This window comes from Petromyzon marinus, unplaced genomic scaffold, assembly GCF_048934315.1.
Source record: "Petromyzon marinus isolate PM22_M1 ecotype Great Lakes invasive population unplaced genomic scaffold, UKy_Petmar_22M1.pri1.0 PM_G_Scaffold_56, whole genome shotgun sequence".
NCBI classification, from domain to species: domain Eukaryota; kingdom Metazoa; phylum Chordata; class Hyperoartia; order Petromyzontiformes; family Petromyzontidae; genus Petromyzon; species Petromyzon marinus.
In genome coordinates, this window is record NW_027423009.1 from 1,002,343 (window position 1) to 1,019,709 (window position 17,367).

General features: G+C 48.7%; 1 protein-coding gene across 2 annotated transcripts; it reads right to left on the bottom strand.

Annotated features, from left to right (window-relative positions):
- Positions 1-7,410: 7,410 nt before the first annotated feature.
- Positions 7,411-16,317, bottom strand: LOC142918170 (beta-1,4-galactosyltransferase galt-1-like). 2 transcript variants are annotated; one of them, XM_076062290.1, is made up of 5 exons: positions 15,603-16,317; positions 12,200-12,357; positions 10,430-10,640; positions 9,982-10,069; positions 7,411-9,061 (listed from the first exon to the last, which is right to left on the bottom strand). In XM_076062290.1, the coding sequence occupies exons 3-5, from the start codon at positions 10,597-10,599 to the stop codon at positions 7,796-7,798; spliced, it is 1,524 nt and encodes a 507-aa protein (XP_075918405.1). In that variant the 5' UTR covers positions 10,600-10,640; positions 12,200-12,357; positions 15,603-16,317; the 3' UTR covers positions 7,411-7,795. The 2 variants fall into 2 exon arrangements, with proteins under 2 accessions (XP_075918405.1, XP_075918406.1); XM_076062291.1 differs by having other exon boundaries at positions 15,588-16,317.
- Positions 16,318-17,367: the final 1,050 nt, after the last annotated feature.

Sequence of the window (17,367 nt, forward strand, 5' to 3'; positions counted from 1 at the left end):
AGCACAGAGACAATTTCAACCGAGAAGATGGATTCTATCTTAGCAATCATTGGAAAGATTTGATAAATCATTTCAGTTCTTGATTGATTGTTCACGCTTACAGTGGCTTTCAGACAGCATACATTATAAAAAATTTCGTCTCCCCCCTCCTCTTTTCAAAAAAAATAGATGGACTAGTCCTGGCAAACAGCCAATCGTTGCGCGTGACGCAAACGTTATTTTTATATAAATAAATAAATGTACCGTTTTAAAAATAAATTTATGCAAACCGACACACCTGATGATGACCGTTTGAGTTATGGTCGAAACGTCGTGAGAATTTTTTATTGTTTTATATATTTTGTTATTTTGTTGTTTCTCTTCAACGTGACTTTACCGAAAAAACTAAGAATATGAATAAATTATGTTAATTAGTTTGGTCCATTTGTCGAGGATGTTAATGTTCCGCCAGTCACTGGGCGTAGCTTTACCTAAATAAGGATTGTACCGGAACAGATTTCTGCAGTGACCAAGCGGAGGTGACGTCACGCTCAAGAGCGCACCGAATACCTCGGTGACATGAAGTCACTAGCGAAGGACACCGCCGCCTGGCGTTTCACGCCGATGAGATATTGCTGAGTGGTGACGTCACAGAGCGGAGTTCGAGTTTAAGTTGATTTAGATTAATTTTCCATTGCTCCCTCTCTTCAACAGAGACCCCTTGGGTGCGTAAGCTCAACAAAAACGTGGATATTATTGTGTGTACACTGTGTGTGTGTACAAACTGTGTGTGTGTACAAACTGTGTGTGTACACTGTGTATGTGTACAAACTGTGTGTGTGTACAAACTGTGTGTGTCGTGTGTACAGTGTGTGTAGAAACTGTGTATGTGTGCACTGTGTGTGTGTACACTGTTTATGGGTGTACAAACTGTGTATACACTGTGTGTGTACACTGTGTGTGTGTACAAACTGTGTGTGTGTGTACAAACTGTGTGTACAAACTGTGTGTGTGTGTACACTGTGTGTGTGTGTACAATGTGTGTGTACACTGTGTGTGTACAAACTGTGTATGTGTGCACTGTGTGTGTACAAACTGTGTGTACACTGTGTGTGTGTGTGTACAAACTGTGTGTACACTGTGTGCGTGTGTACAAACTGTGTGTGTACAAACTGTGTGTGTGTACAAACTGTGTGTGTGTACAAACTGTGTGTGTGTACAAACTGTGTATGTGTGAACTGTGTGTGTACAAACTGTATGTGTGTACACTGTGTGTGTACAAACTGTGTGTGTGTACACTGTGTGTGTGTACAAACTGTGTGTGTACACTGTATGTGTACAAACTGTATGTGTGTACACTGTGTGTGTGTACAAACTGTGTGTGTACAAACTGTGTGTGTGTATACACTGTGTGTGTACAAACTGTGTGTGTACACTGTGTGTTCAAACTGTGTGTGTGTGTACACTGTGTACAAACTGTGTGTGTGTACACTGTGTGTACAAACTGTGTATGTGTACAAACTGTGTTCAAACTGTGTACAAACTGTGTGTGTGTACACTGTGTGTGTGTACACTGTATGTACAAACTGTGTGTGTGCACAAACTGTGTGTGTGTACAAACTGTGTGTGTGTACACTGTGTGTGTGTACAAACTGTATGTGTGTGTGTACACTGTGTGTGTGTACAAACTGTGTGTGTACACTGTGTGTGTGTACAAACTGTGTGTACACTCTGTGTGTGTGTACAAACTGTGTGTGTGTACACTGTGTGTGTGTACAAACTGTGTGTGTACACACTATGTGTGTACAAACTGTGTGTGTGTACACTGTGTGTGTGTACAAACTGTGTGTACACTGTGTGTGTGTGTACAAACTGTGTGTGTACACTCTGTGTGTGTGTACAACTGTGTGTGTGTACACACTGTGTGTGTGTGCAAACTGTGTGTGTGTACACTGTGTGTGTGTGTACAAACTGTGTGTGTACACTCTGTGTGTGTGTACAACTGTGTGTGTGTACACACTGTGTGTGTGTGCAAACTGTGTGTGTGTACACTGTGTGTGTGTGTACAAACTGTGTGTGTACACTGTGTGTGTGTGTACAAACTGTGTGTGTGTACACTGTGTGTGTGTGTACAAACTGTGTGTGTGTACAACTGTGTGTGTGTACACACTGTGTGTGTACAAACTGTGTGGGGGCACAGGTGGTGCATTGGCCAGTCATCTCAGTTGTGGTGCCACGACCACGGAGCAACTCCGCAAACACCACAATCCCCTCCCGGCCCCCGACTAAGCGCGCAACCCGCACACAGCGCACCCCCCTAGTAGTGTCCTGACGGGGGGTTTCCTGGCACATCGGGTTTTAATCTAAAGGGCGCCTAGAGGGAGAGTCCCACGGTTTCCCGGTGCCAGGAGATTGGCCGACCCCCCACAGGACAGGTTACACTGCGGTGCCCCTAAATTGGCTGAAGATTTTATGGGCGCAGAAGAGAAAGGTTCACTGGACCAACCGCGATGAGTTACTCACGACCTTGGGATAGGCGGAGTGTGGAGTAATTGGCCAGAAGAGCAGACCAGTGGGTTAGAATTAATGAGCACGGGAGGACAATGGGTGAGCGGCAGCAGACCCCGTGGCCCTCCATTTAGACAGCGCAGGTTAAGCGCGCGATTGGCCGCGCGGTACAATTCCACCCTGGGCCTTTTAAGTTTAGAGAATGAAGGTGGGAGCCCCGGGACGATTGGGGCAGTTGTCTTCAACCTCCGGGCAATCCAGACCCACTGCCTGCCGTCCTGCCTCCTCGAGCTGCTCGCAGCGTCCATGTGATGCCAGCGAGTGCTGCTATGAGGCAGCGATAGGCAAGGGTTTCGCTCGTCCTTCTCCCTCTGACTCTCATAGCGTCTGTGCGAAGCCGTGAGAACAGCTACGAGGTACATGGTAGGACGTTTGTGTAACTGGGGTCATAGGCAGAGTTAGGCTAGGCTCTCCTCACGAAATATTCCCCCTCCAGGTAGCGGGTTTTTGTGCCGTTAATAAACTTTAGTTCATTTCTGTGTGTGTGGGTAGAGCTTCGGCGTGGAGTCTGTGATTTTTGTGGGGAGACGGTGTGCATGAGAGGGTGTGCGCGGGGCTGCAGGGTTTCAGCGTGGGGCCCACTTGCTGGCACTCGCGCGCACTTACACAGCGTGTGCATAGTAAAAACAGCCTTAGCGGCGAGGCGTGCACCCAGAGTCCTGCCGCAGCCATCCCGTTTTCGTTATCATTAGCATTGGTACACAGCGGATTAGGGCCTCGCCACGGTACATTTCAAATCCACTCACTCACATGCTCACTCACCCTCATGTAGAACAAGGGGAGTACATTCCAACTCCACTCACACGCTCACTCACCCTCATGCAGAACAAGGGGAGTACATTCCAACTCCACTCACTCACACGCTCACTCACCCTCATGCAGAACAAGGGGAGTACATTCCAACTCCACTCACACGCTCACTCACCCTCATGCAGAACAAGGGGAGTACATTCCAACTCCACTCACTCACACGCTCACTCACCCTCATGCAGAACAAGGGGAGTACATTCCAACTCCACTCACACGCTCACTCACCCTCATGCAGAACAAGGGGAGTACATTCCAACTCCACTCACTCACACGCTCACTCACCCTCATGCAGAACAAGGGGAGTACATTCCAACTCCACTCACTCACACGCTCACTCACCCTCATGCAGAACAAGGGGAGTACATTCCAACTCCACTCACATGCTCACTCACCCTCATGCAGAACAAGGGGAGTACATTCCTACTCCACTCACTCATGCTCACTCACCCTCATGCAGAACAAGGGGAGTACATTCCAACTCCACTCACTCACACGCTCACTCACCCTCATGCAGAACAAGGGGAGTACATGCCAACCCCACCCAAAAAAGCACACGAGTCTGGAATCGATCCCAGACACATTCTGGTGCACCACTCTGCCCCCAATAGAGCGTGATTCAATTATTTCTGTCAATATGTAGCGTTTTCGGATGCACCTCATGTAACTCCTGAACCCCGTTAAATTGGTTGCATTGGATTGTTGCAGCCAACTCTCTGGGAACCAGTTCCTTCAACAAAGTGCGGGCTTGCGTGTGGCGGTCTGAGTGTCTGGAAACAACTGGAATTGGACTCTGCAATGCCTGTAATGTGAAGGTTTCTGGTCTTTTTCACAAATGTCCAGCAGGGGCGGATCAAGTTACAACAAGCAATACAATTTTGTTAGGAGTACAAAATAGAAAAAAGTAATGCAAGTCACTAAAAATGTACGACTATAAATATAGTATCTAAGTACAAATTAAATGAGTACATACATGCCTGCCGATGTATCAATACCGAACGCAAGCTAGGGCAAGGCAGTAAAACGCCAACAAAACAGTCCCAGACCACACCAAGACAACACGCAGTCATTTAATTAAATGTTCTGATCTGTGTTCTGACTTTAATGCTTCCTAACTTGTATTCTCCTGCAAGAGATGATGACATTCTAACTTGCAACGTTCATCAGCTAGCTGAGACCAGGCCAATGTGGCTTTGAATGGTGTCCTAGATGGACACCCACCACCGGAGTGGAAAATCTTACAGATGTCAAGCATATGGTCAACGGGCAGATCACCTCAACGGTAGGTCCTGGTGTCAAGGACATGGGCTTGCATTTGGTGTTCTGTTACTATATAGTCCAGCAGATGTCCCTGCTTGGACCCAGTGTGCATCCATGATGCTGTGTGGATGCGCCGATGCCGGAACAGCGTGTTGGTAAGCCCAATGTGCTGCATAGAAGTCTAGCAGCCTCCTACCATTGTTATTGAGCTGTTCTGGCCGATGCCTTCCAATCACTCTGGCCCAGGTGCCAGTGTCATGACCCACTCAGGCATTAAAGTCACCCGACAGGATGACTCCATCCCAAGGGGCGACTTTAGCTAGTACTTGTGACAGGTCATAGAAGGCATCTGACTCACCGGCCTTGCCTCCATCCCTCCACTGGTGTTAATAGTCGGTGGAGGCGTAAGCAACCACCATTACCATTCCTCGTGTTTTGTTTATGGGAAGGCCAGACCATAGAAGCCTGGGACTTACAGTTTGCTAAACCTCAGCGCCATGCTCCCACACCTGTTGTATATATGCCTCTTCCAAAAAACTGTTAGTGTAATATTGTCTATTTTTTATATCATGGCTCCTTGGACACAAATATACGTTCCCTGCATGCTGAAGCTTGGGAAAACCAGATGACGAAGCCAAAACAGCACTATAATGAGAAACGGGTAAACATAATACAAGAGACATTGATCAGATGGGCATGATGAGAATAACCAGAGCTGAGGAGGGCCTTAAAGCCGTCGAATATTTCGCTTCTCAGGAATAAACCTAACTCATGTAGCAAAAGGTGAAACGTTAATGAAAGGCCATAAAGGAATAACTCTTCCATGGGCAAGGAGTGACTCAGGGAATTTCTGAGAGAGCAAGGGAGGACCCATGGCAAAACACCATAAACTCACTGCACCCGAGGGCAAACACAGGACAAAGAGACGAGAATGTCCCTTGCTGTTTCATTCTCTGAATTAACAAACCCGAGTGCCTGGAAAGTTGAAACGTAAAATTGCCAACCGCTGCATGTGAATATTGTTAAACGTCACGATTTTAAATGTTAACTTTTGTGAACGGATACATTGTTACATGACAATACAGAAGGTTTTGACTACGACTAGTTGCATGTTTTATTAACATCCACTTATCAATATGTAATCAGCGTCTCCGACATGGGTTAAACTTCAGTTGTATTTATTCTCAAGTTGCAGTACAGCACGTGTCTCCCTGCGCGGCTGGCTTTTCTCTTGCTCCCGGGACGGCGGCGCACGCTTTGCCTCCCGCCGCCGTGGCACTCACTCTTTCTCCGCCTCGCCGCTGGCTGACGGCGTGTCGGAGAGAGGGGAGGCTCAGCTGGTGGAGCCCGCCACGTGGCCGATGGGTGGTAGCGCAGGTGGTGACGACGTTCGGACCCAGGCTCTTCACACCGACGACCCAGAGTCCTCTGCTGCTTCTGCTTATATCCCTCTCGGCGGTGCTAAGCTCCGCCTCTAGCCACGCCCCTCTCGGAACATTTTAGAGGGCTCTCGAGGCTTCCTGCTAGCTCTACCCATTTACCTTTCACCCAGATGGGATCCCCCTTACTGATTGGATGTGAGACAACATAGCACGTGTCTGCAATAACCCCCCGGTCGTCCTGTAGGTGGCGCACTCTCATTACAAATACATAAGTGCCATGATATCTGGGTTAAGCATATAAACTTGTTAACGATTTATGGAAGTTTTGTATTGACGTATTCTACCAAAGAATCATCCCTAAGATAAAAACATACAAATTACATATATTCTCCACTCTCACTCACTCTTCTCCTCACCATCCTCCTGTCACTCACCCTTCTCACGCTCACTCACCCTTCTCCTGTCACTTTTCTCCTGTCACTCACCCTTCTCCTCACTCTCACCATTCTCACTGTCACCCTTCTCACTCTCACTCACCCTTCTCACTCTCACTCACCCTTCTCCTCACTCTCACCATTCTCAATCACCCTTCTCCTCACTCACTCTCACCCTTCTCCTCACTCTCACTCACCCTTCTCCTGTTACCTGTCTCCTCACCCATCTCCCTCAGGGCAGCAGCGGCCCGAGCACGGCTCTGCCTCAGGGCAGCATCGGGGGGCGTACATGTTTGGGAGGGGCTCATCTCTGCTTGGATGGTTGCTCGCGGTCACGTGACACACTTAAACCAATCCGGGGGCGTACATGTTTGGGGGGGGGGGGGGGCGCACCTCTGGTTGGCTGCTTGCTCGGGATCACGTGACGCACTTAAACCAATCCGGGGGCGTTAATCACAGTCACAGAATGACAGGACAGATCTGTGATATTATATATGTAGATAAAGAATGGTAATAGCATTTTGCTGTATATGTTTAAAACTGGTTTGCAAGATTGATAATACGTGATAATGATGATTTCTGCTGAATAATCCATCGCGAAACTATCTAATGCAACAATTCAGAAATGTCAACTCCATGTATTGTTTAGGAATACATTAACATGGCTTTATAATTTAAAATGAGTTGTATGTATCAACAGCTGGTGTTGATACATATTCAAATACACAACTATATACATTTGGATGTATAAATATATTCCTACTGAATCTATTATGTTTAATGTGAGTCTTTACTAGCTCATTTGGCCCAAAACACACCTGTCATTCAAATTATCACTCAAATTAAAAGTTTAATATCGTATGTACATTTTTTTTATCACCACAGGATTTACTTTTTAAAATCCTGCCACCATCCTCTGGGATTTGACTATCCTCCGTGGACACGAGTCATGAAAACAATAAGCTCATTAGAGACTGGTAGAACATGCACACTGAACATTTATTTAAATCAATTTGTGCCACATTTTAAATGTTTTAACCTGAAAACATTTCGAGTGGTACTCCCAAAAGCAATAGAAATAATTAGGATTGGTTTAAAATAAACCAATGTTAACTTCCCTAGCTTCCATAAGACATACCAATACAACCCCTATTGTGCCCTGGTGGATTCAAATGCAGAAAAACATGAAGATAACAAATTTTAACTGTAAACGCAATCATAAGATTAGCAAATAAATATGTCCCATACATTGACCACATTCGCAAACGGAAAACTCACAAACACCGGTGTTTAACTCAAATTGCAAGACCGCAAAAAACGCAAGATGACAATCAACGCCACCGCCGCCACCGCCGCCCGTTGTGCCTACTCATTCCAGAAGACCCTGTTGAGGACCTTGTTGACATTTCTGATCAGAGTGGCATTGTATCTCCACAGCGTGAGGTCCACGACCAGCGAGTCGAGCGGCAGGTCGGGCTGCTTGGGCGATCGGTAGTGGTGCATGATCGCGATGTCTCCGGGCACCGTCTGCGAGATGCCCAGCGCGTTGAGCGTACTGTGCACCGACGTCTGCAGCACCGCGCGTGGGTTCAGGATCATCTTGGTCGGGTTGAAGACCTCCGGCAGGTTTGGCTCCCGTCTAATGTGGCGCATGATGTTGACGCCCGGGATGGCGTTCCACGCCTGGAACTTCGACCCAAACTCTTCCGATACCGTGTAGGGAAACACGTGGTTTTCGAATGTGTAAATGTCGGCGCCGTACTTGTCGTTCAAGTACCGCATGAGGTCCTTCCAGTTTGTGTGCTTCAAAGGGATGATCACTTCGTCGATGTCCGTGAGGACCAGGTAGCGCGTGCTGTACATGTGCCGAGACACGCAGTCGTTCAGCGCCGCTATCTGGCCATAGTAGTGCAGCTCGCCTGGGTGCTCGGGGTAGTGCCACCCTCTGGACACCCGCACGTAGTCCGTGATGGGCCACTGAACGACCTCGACGAGGCCGGTCTTGATGTAGTAGAGGAGCACTTTGTTCAGCTCAGAGCTGCAGCTTGTGTTGTATACCGTCACGCGGCCCGCACCCAAGATGCGGTACATTTCGATCGCCTGCACGAACTGCAGGACGTTGCCGTAGTTCCCGAAGAGCGTGGAGATGCAGACGCTGAATTCCTGTGTGAAGGTGGGGGGCATGTAGAGCCGATTTCGCACGGGCATGAAGACCCACTCGGCCTCCTCCTCGTCCGGTATTGTGCGCATGCGCTGGACGGACACGTGTCCCGGCTCGCAGTCCAGCGGCTCCGTGCACAGGAAGTCGGCCGTGTCGTACGGGAAGTCAAAGTGATCCGAGTGGACGTAGGCGCTGGCGGTGACCGTCAGGATCTCCGAGTGCCCTCGGCAGCAGAAGTGGCAGGAGAGCACGTCCGGCTCATACCGGTTGGTGATGCCGATGATGCGTGTGCTCTGACCGGCCTCGCGCTGGTCGTGGTACGCCGACACCAAGAATATCTTGGTGTCGCGCACGCGCATCATCGACGTGTTCTGCAGCGCTCCCCGTTGCCCGCACAGCGTCACGCGGTCGATCTTATCGGAAGCAGACCCCGGCTTTGGCCTGAAGACGGACGAGTTAACCTGGATAACCTGGATATAAGCATGCGTTAAATGTATTACTAAACAATACGCTCCCAGCAGCACTGAGCCTGCAGCTGTCAGAACGGTGAAATAGTTTTTTTTATTTCTCTCAATTTCAACAGATGATCTAAATAGTCGTGGTCAATAATAATTCGTTTTACACAAACATCAACATATTTCTTTGGTGTTATTTTAGTCTTAATACTGGCCAATACTAATTATAAAATCTATTGAAATTGAGAGAAATACAAAATATTGTCAACCAATTACACAGCCACCACCACAACCAGAGCCGCAACCACCACCACCACAGCCACCACCACCACAACCACCACAACCAGAGCCACCACCACCACAGCCACCACCACAGCCACCACCACAACCACCACCACAGCCACCACCACAGCCACCACAACCACCACTACCACAGCCACCACCACAGCCACCACCACAACCACCACCACAGCCACCACCACAGCCACCAACACAGCCACCACCACCACAGCTACCACCACCACAACCAGAGCCACAACCACCACCACAGCCACCACAACCACCACCACAGCCACCACCACAGCCACCACAACCACCACCACAGCCACCACCAGAGCCACAACCACCACCACCACAGCCACCACCACCACCACAACCACCACAACCACCACCATAGCCTCCACAACCACCACCACTACAACCACCACAACCACAGCCACCACCACAGCCACCACAACCACCACCATAGCCACCACAACCACTACAACCACCACTACCACAACCACCACCATAGCCACCACAACCACCACCACTACAAGCACCACCACAACCACCACTACCACAACCACAAACACCACCACCACAACCACTACAACCACCACCACAACCACCACCATAGCCACCACTAACACGACCCCAGGCCGCCACCACCGCACCTGCCAGTCGAGGGCGCTGTGCTCCTGCTGCTGCTGTTCCTCTCCGTAGAAGCGCCGCTTCGCGTCGCCCTTCGGCTCGCACGTGAAGCTCAATGCAACCCGCGGGCACCGGCGGCAGCAGCAGCACAGAGGGCAGCAGCAGTAGCAGAGGGCAGCAGAAGCAGAGGGCAGCAGTAGCAACAGAGGGCAGCAGTACAGAGGGCAGCAGCAGCAGAGGGCAGCAACAGTAGCATGCGCTTACGGAAATAATTCCATGAAGATAGCTGCAACTCAACTGCGTTCAATTAAGATCGCATTGAAATCACGCAGTTGCCTCTAAACGAGCAAAAGGCGAAAACGACCTGAGGCAAGGCCACTGGGCAACGGAAACCACGTGGCATTAAGAGGGCAAAGGTGCAGCCCTGCAGTGCCAATGTTTACCGCACACCGCACCCCCCCCCTCCCGTACCCGCAGCTCCTCCGTACGCAGGTTGCACAAAGGGACGGTGCCCGACCGCTGTGGCCCAGGCGTCGTGCCGCGCGTGGCCCGGGTGGCCGCCCGTGGCACCGCGGGGGGGTCCGGTCGGCGTGCCCGGCGCGGAGTGGCAGCTCGCCGCCGCTCCGATACCGCGCGCGCATGGCAGCGAGCGGCGCCCCCCCCCCGGGGTGCCCGGCGAGGACTGGATGGGGGGTGAGGGTGGGTTAGGCAGCAATTAGAACAAATCACGATGGACGACGAACGCATGTCAAACTTCTTATGCACCTTCTTGGTTCTTTCGGTAAAGTCACCACATAGAAGGGAAACAATAAAATAATAAAAATATAAAACTTTAAAATTCTCACGACGTTTCGACTGCAACACAAGCAATCATCATCAGGTGTAAAAACCACAGCAAGACATTTTTTTGAAAAAAAGTGGCGGTTTTTTTTTTACGTTAGCACCACGGAGAGCGATTTGGCAGTTATTCAGATGGACGAGTCCATCTATGTTCGGAAAAGAGGAGGGGGGAGACGAAAGTGATGGATGCGGTCTGAAAGCCACCGTAAACGTGAACAATCAATTAAGACCCGGAATGGTTTATCAAATCCTTCCAATGATTGCTAAGCCAGAATTCCTTCCTCTCGGTTGAAATTGTCTCTGTGTTTGTATATGTGGATAGCCTCATGAACGAATCTCTCATGGTAGCCAGATGGCTTACAGATAACCTCTGTAAGCCATCTGGCTACCATGAGAAATTCTCCCGTTTCGGTCTTAGGAGGAGGGATAATTGCGATGTCATCACCCGAGAGCCAATTAGGTGCCAAGGGTTGTGCAATTCAGCCACTGGCACGCTGGCACCCGGGCTCGGATCTTGGTAGCCTCTTCCATCTCCTCCTCCTCAACCTGTAAAAACCCTCCACAGCTACCACTGTTAGCTAACTATTGTAACTCTCAAATGCAACTTTCATCAAGCCCCCCCGAGTGTGAAGTGCAGTCTCCAACCTCGTATTCTCCACCATCTCTGGCTTCCTCGATTCCAGTGCCGTGAAGGGAAATTTGCCCGAAATGCGGCCGATCAGCGTTGACTTTTTTTTTCCACATTTTGTCAACATGTTGCCAAAGATGTCCCTTAAAGGCTTAACGGACGTTCGGGGCAAGTGCAGTGCGAGAAACTACGAGGCCGGCAAAGCACATGGAGGTGGGGAAGCCAGCACCGCGGCCGACCGCCTTTGTCTCCCCAGTGGCGATGTTTATACATCGCACCAGGCTGCTCATTGGATAGGCCTCAGGAAAAGCCCGGGACCGTTTCAGATGATCATCATCTGGCATTGGCCGTAAGTGGGAATCAAACCCCGGTGGGTCGTAGGCGGGTTTGTGGTGCAGCGCATCAACCACTGTGCCACCGCTCCCCTAAACCATGGCACCGCTGCAGTGGCAAGATGTTAACTACCTCGCCTGGAGTACAATAGGTCGTGGGGTTTGATCCAGACCCCCGACGCCTGCATATTTTTGGAGTTTTCAACGTCCTCCCCCGTGGTCACGTGGATTTCTCTGGGTCATCCAGTTTCTACCTCCGCATTTTAGAACCGACGTGCATTTGGAGTATTTGGCTGCTGGAAACGTCCACGCGATAAGCCGCTTCGTTGAGCAAATCATTTGTGGCCGGGTCGCTGCTGAAAGAGAGTTAAGTAGCTCGGTGGGCCTCACATGGTACAATAAATAAATAGTTTAATGGTAAAGAGCGGCTTAACCTCTCACCTGCACCATGGTCACGTCGTGGTGCAGAGCGGACAGCATGTACTCGCACGGGGTCAAGTCCTTGATCTCGCTGACGCGAAAGACGATGTATTCGAAGACCTCCTCGCGAGGGGCGATGGGACGGTCGGCGGGGCGCCCCTCCGTCCCGCGCAAGCGCACTGCGCGCACACAAAGACGCCCGCCGCCGGTACAGACCTCCACGTACCCGTTTGGTCAAGCGTTGTTACGGTCGAGAGCACCTATGCAGGTCGGAGCAGGTGCGTGGTTGTGGGTTTTGGGCGCCACTGTGGTGAGAAGTTAACTACCTCGCCTGGTATATATCGAAGGTCATGCGTTTCATCCCAACCCTGACAACACCTGCTGTATATTTGGAGTCAGCGAGGTTTTCTCTTCCCATGGGTCGAGTGGATTTCCCCCCCCCCCCCCCTCCAGGTCCTTCGATAAGCCACTTCGTTGCGTTACCTACCATTTGTGGGGAGGTCACTTCTGAAAGAGCAGTATAGTAAGTGGGCCTTACTCGCAACCTAAACAATTGTTTAAAATAGTTTCTAGCTGGTTCAGCTACCTTCATCCTCCCCAGTGCTGATTTAATAATCTTTTTCACTTACACACCGCACCAGGTAACTTCACTTGAAGGCAGTCTACCTACGCGAAAACCAGAATGAGTTGGGATACAAGGCCACCACCGACGACGTTGTCTGTAGCCAGGAATCAAATCTAGCTCGCGGGGTTCCGAGCTGCACACATTTCTCAACGCTGCAAGCCAAAAATTGAGATTCATTTATTTCCTGCCAGAAGCTGTATTAAATATTATTGTTTCTTTCGGTAAAGTCACGTAGAAGGGAAATAATAAAATAATAAAAATAAAACATAATAAAATAAAAATTAAATTTATTTTATTTTTATTTAAATAAAATATAAATGAAATTTATTTTATATGTATTTTATTTTATTATGTCTTAGCTGTATTAAAACCAACCAATAGCCCGTCATCCATAAGCCATATGCCTGCAGGTATTGAATGTTTATGGGTATCAACATCACAAATCCCTATCATCACCGTCGCATAGAAGAAGTTCTCCATTGTGCCAATTTAATCCAGACAGGTGCCGTTGGCCCAGATCTGTGAACGAAGGCAAAAATGAATCTGGAACTTCCAAATTAACTGTTTTGGGGCCTCTTCTTTGGTTCTTTCGGTAAAGTCACCACGTAGAATGAGAATAAAATAATAAATTGATAAAATAAAATAACACAATAATATTCTCACGACGTTTCGGCCACAATACAAGCGGCTTTCATCAGGTGAAGGGACGAGACTGTCTGGTAGGACAGCGCTGGAGTGTTTTGGGGCCGTCCAGAAATGACGTCACGCACCTGGGGGGGGGGGTCAGACATTTGTGACGATGTGTGACGACTGGGGGGGGGAGTTTGATAAATGTGACGTCACATCAAAATGCGCAACTTTAAATATAAAAACACGTTCCACTTAATTAAATAGACTTTTTAATGTTTTCTCCTACAAGATCAGAGTACAGCGGCACATTAAATACGCACTACAATGACAATAGTTTAAAGCGATTTCAAGCGTGTTTTATTTTGGGGGGGGGGAGGGGGGGGCAGAGCTTTGTGACGTCATATTTGAGGGGGGGGGTCAAAAAAATCGTTCAAAATCGCGTGACATAATTTATGGACGGCCCCTTAAGCGGCACCGCCGGGCTTTTTGGCCGGGGTCACGCGCCGTCTGTGACCAGCCGCATCTCATTGCCCCGTGACTACCGACCCGACTTCAACACTTGATTTTAACACACAGCGTTTTAATAAGTTTTTTTGTGTGGAATATTTGCTGGTTTATTCCAGAATGTTTCTGTTACGCGTCGTCGCTTTAAGATGTTCTGTGTTCAAATTTTGTTTGTTGCGGTTGCACCCCGACTTAAGAGCCGCATGGCTCACAGGGCTATACCTAATAAATGAAACTTGAAACTTGAACACGCGCACGCACCGAAACCACGAACTTGTTCAGGTCAACGGGGTTAATCGCGCGGTTAATCGCGCGTTCGTGTTGGCATAGCTGTCAACCCCTTATCAGTGCCCCTAGATTGTTACAGATCGATTCAAACCCTTATTGGTCACCCCCTGCCATTATAAACATCAACGTTTAGCCAACGAGGTCCCGTCGCCAAGGGAGAAACACAAACAGATGGACGAAACAATGTGTGCCCGTATTGAAACGGCTGTGCACCCAATAACCTTCATTGAACAATACTTGAAACCACTGCGACCCAGAATCAGCAAGAACAACAACCTCAGAACATTCGTGATTAAGCGGGTGACGAGTTGAAGAACTTTGCCCCAGTACAGCTAGAGGCGCCGGCCATAAATGACGTCGCGCGATTTTGGACGATTTTTGCCACCCCCCCCCAAAAAAAATATATATAAAACACACTTCAAATCTCTTTAAACTATTATCATTGTAGTGCGTATTTAATGTGGCGCTGCACTCCGATGTTGAAGGTGAAAACATTTATTAACAAGTCTATTTGATTAAGTAGAACGTTTCGATTTAAAGCTTTCGTGACTGCAGGGATTCATCTTATTGGCTCTTTCGGTAAAGTCACGTAGAATGGAAATAAAATAATAACAATAAAACATAATAAAATAACATTTTATTTTATAAAAAATAATAAAACATTATACAATTTTATTAAAAATAAAATGTCATTGCTTTATTTTTATTATTTTATTTCCATTCTACGTGACTTTACCGAAAGAACCAAGAAGATAAGTAGAACGTGTTGTCTATATTTAAAGTTGCGAATTTTGATGTGACGTCACATTTCTCAACTCCCCACCGCCCCTCGTCACACATCGTCACAAATGTCTGACCCCCACGTGACGCATCAATGGCTGTCATTTTAAACATTTCTGGGCAATTCCCACTGAGATTAAGGACTCTCTTACAAATCCAGGTTAATTGAAAACACAAAAGTACATACAGCAATCCAATACAATCATGATTTCATTTAGTTCTTTTCATTTATTTTATTGATTTTTTTCACCTACGTGACTTTACCGAAAAAAAAACAAAGACTATCTTATTTGTCGTTTGAGCATCTTAACACCTCCTGTTTGATTGCCCTGAAAAGGGTCAAACCCCTCTTTAATACCCCCCCCCCCCACACATTGACCCCACGACACCCACACCAATCTGTCCAGAAGGCGACAACGTCGCCGACACGTTCACCTCCTCCTGGCAAACTTTCCCCAGCCCCAAGGCCTCCTCCTGCTGCTGCCCGAGCGAGTCGCCTGTTAGGACGACTCAAGCGGCTTCATTAAACCCCTAACCCGCAGCTTCGCGGTGTCCACAGTCGCCCCGTGAACCACCCCCCACCCCCCAGTGCGTAACCTTTCGCCAAGACGACGGTGGAGTCGTCCGTGTTGATGTCACAGAGGATGCCCTCGTAGCGGATGCCCGCCATGGAGAGCAAGCTCATCCTGACGCCCATGCAGGCCGCCCAAGTGGCCATGGTCGCCGGCTCTGGCTACGGGCGACGAGAGGGGCTGGTGGGGCCGCCTTGGTGGGGCCGGGCAGGAGGAGGGGGGGGAGGGGGGAACTTGGCCCGGATCGTGAGATGACGACGATGATGATGGTGGTGGTGTTGGTGGTGTTGATGGTGGTGGTGTTGATGGTGGTGGTGTTGATGATGGTGGTGGTGTTGGTGGTGTTGTTGATGATGGTGTTGATGATGGTGGTGTTGATGATGATGGTGGTGTTGATGATGATGGTGATGTTGATGATGGTGATGTTGATGATGGTGGTGGTGTTGATGATCATGATGATGGTGGTGTTGATGATGGTGGTGTTTATGATGATGATGGTGTTGTTGTTGATGGTGATGTTGTTGATGATGATGGTGGTGTTGTTGATGATGGTGTTAATGATGGTGGTGTTTATGATGATGATGGTGTTGATGATGATGGTGGTGTTGATGATGATGGTGTTGATGATGATGGTGTTGATGATGATGGTGTTGATGATGATGGTGGTGATGATGATGATGGCAACAACCCACCGCGTGGCCCCCACGTGTTCACGGACACGCCACTGGCACTGCAATGCACTCTGGGTAGCGCCAAGTGGGCGGGATTGTGGGGGGAGGGGGAGGGGGATTTGTTTCTCTTCCGCTCAACGTCGTGGGTTTTTTGCTTTGTGTTTGATTTTAGTCATTTTTATTTAATTTTTATTTTCTATCTACGTGACTTCACCGAAAGAACCAGGAACGTGAACTGCATGAAATATAAAGCGGGTCACGTGCACGCCTCTCGACCAATCGAAATACGCGGCGTTTTTTTAAACCGAGGGGCGTTTCCCCACCCCGCCCACCCTGCCCCCCGTCCACCCCGCCCCCTTACACCCCCACCCCGCCCCCTTACACCCCGCCCCCTTGCACCGCCCCGCCCTCTTCCACCCCGCCCCGCCTCCTTCCACCACGCCCCCTTCAAACCCCGCCCCTCCTCCACCCGCGTCTCTCCGTGAAGGTTTGAAGGCCCAGTTCAGTTTCAGTTTATTTTGGTTATAGCCCTGTGAGCCATTCGGCTCTTGAATCGGGGTGCAACCAAAACAAACACAAAAAAAACACGAACAAGAAAAACATCTTAAAGTGACTATGCGACTGTGCAAACAGAAAATCCATGAAAAAAAACAGCTAAATATTCCTGAAAAAAGGACCGTACACCAACGCTATGTGCAAAAAATCCCAGTGGGATGCAAGTCAAACAACAACAACAACCACAAGAACTTAGATTAAGGCCATCAGTCTAACTCCGTACTACAACAAAACAAACATGTCCAAACCTAAAAACGTTTTCCAAATCACCAAAAAATAAAGCCATAATTGCAACGTAACAGTGATCACAGGGACTGTGGCCGAATGTTTACAATAAACTACATAAATAACATGTAACACCAAATCCTAGAGCCATAGTTGGCTGCATGAGTTACTCCACAACAACAGAAGCATCGGTCTGAGTATCAAATTATTCAATGTACCTTTAAGATCAGCACGCTAAATCAAAATACAGATAATACTTTGCAGCGTCATCCGGAGCGAAACATTTTATTTTATTTTATGCCAATGAATAGCAGTGGCAGCTAGGGGTGTACAACTCCT

Bases quoted from the DNA above. Each gene is read 5' to 3' on its own strand.
- LOC142918170 (XM_076062290.1), bottom strand. From the start codon at position 10,599: ATGCGCGCGCGGTATCGGAGCGGCGGCGAGCTGCCACTCCGCGCCGGG. The intron at 10,070-10,429 runs GTACGGGAGGGG...GGTTGCATTGAG, and splicing joins TGCGTACGGAGGAGCTGCGG to CTTCACGTGCGAGCCGAAGG. The intron at 9,062-9,981 runs GTGCGGTGGTGG...GCTTATATCCAG, and splicing joins ACAGCGCCCTCGACTGGCAG to GTTATCCAGGTTAACTCGTC.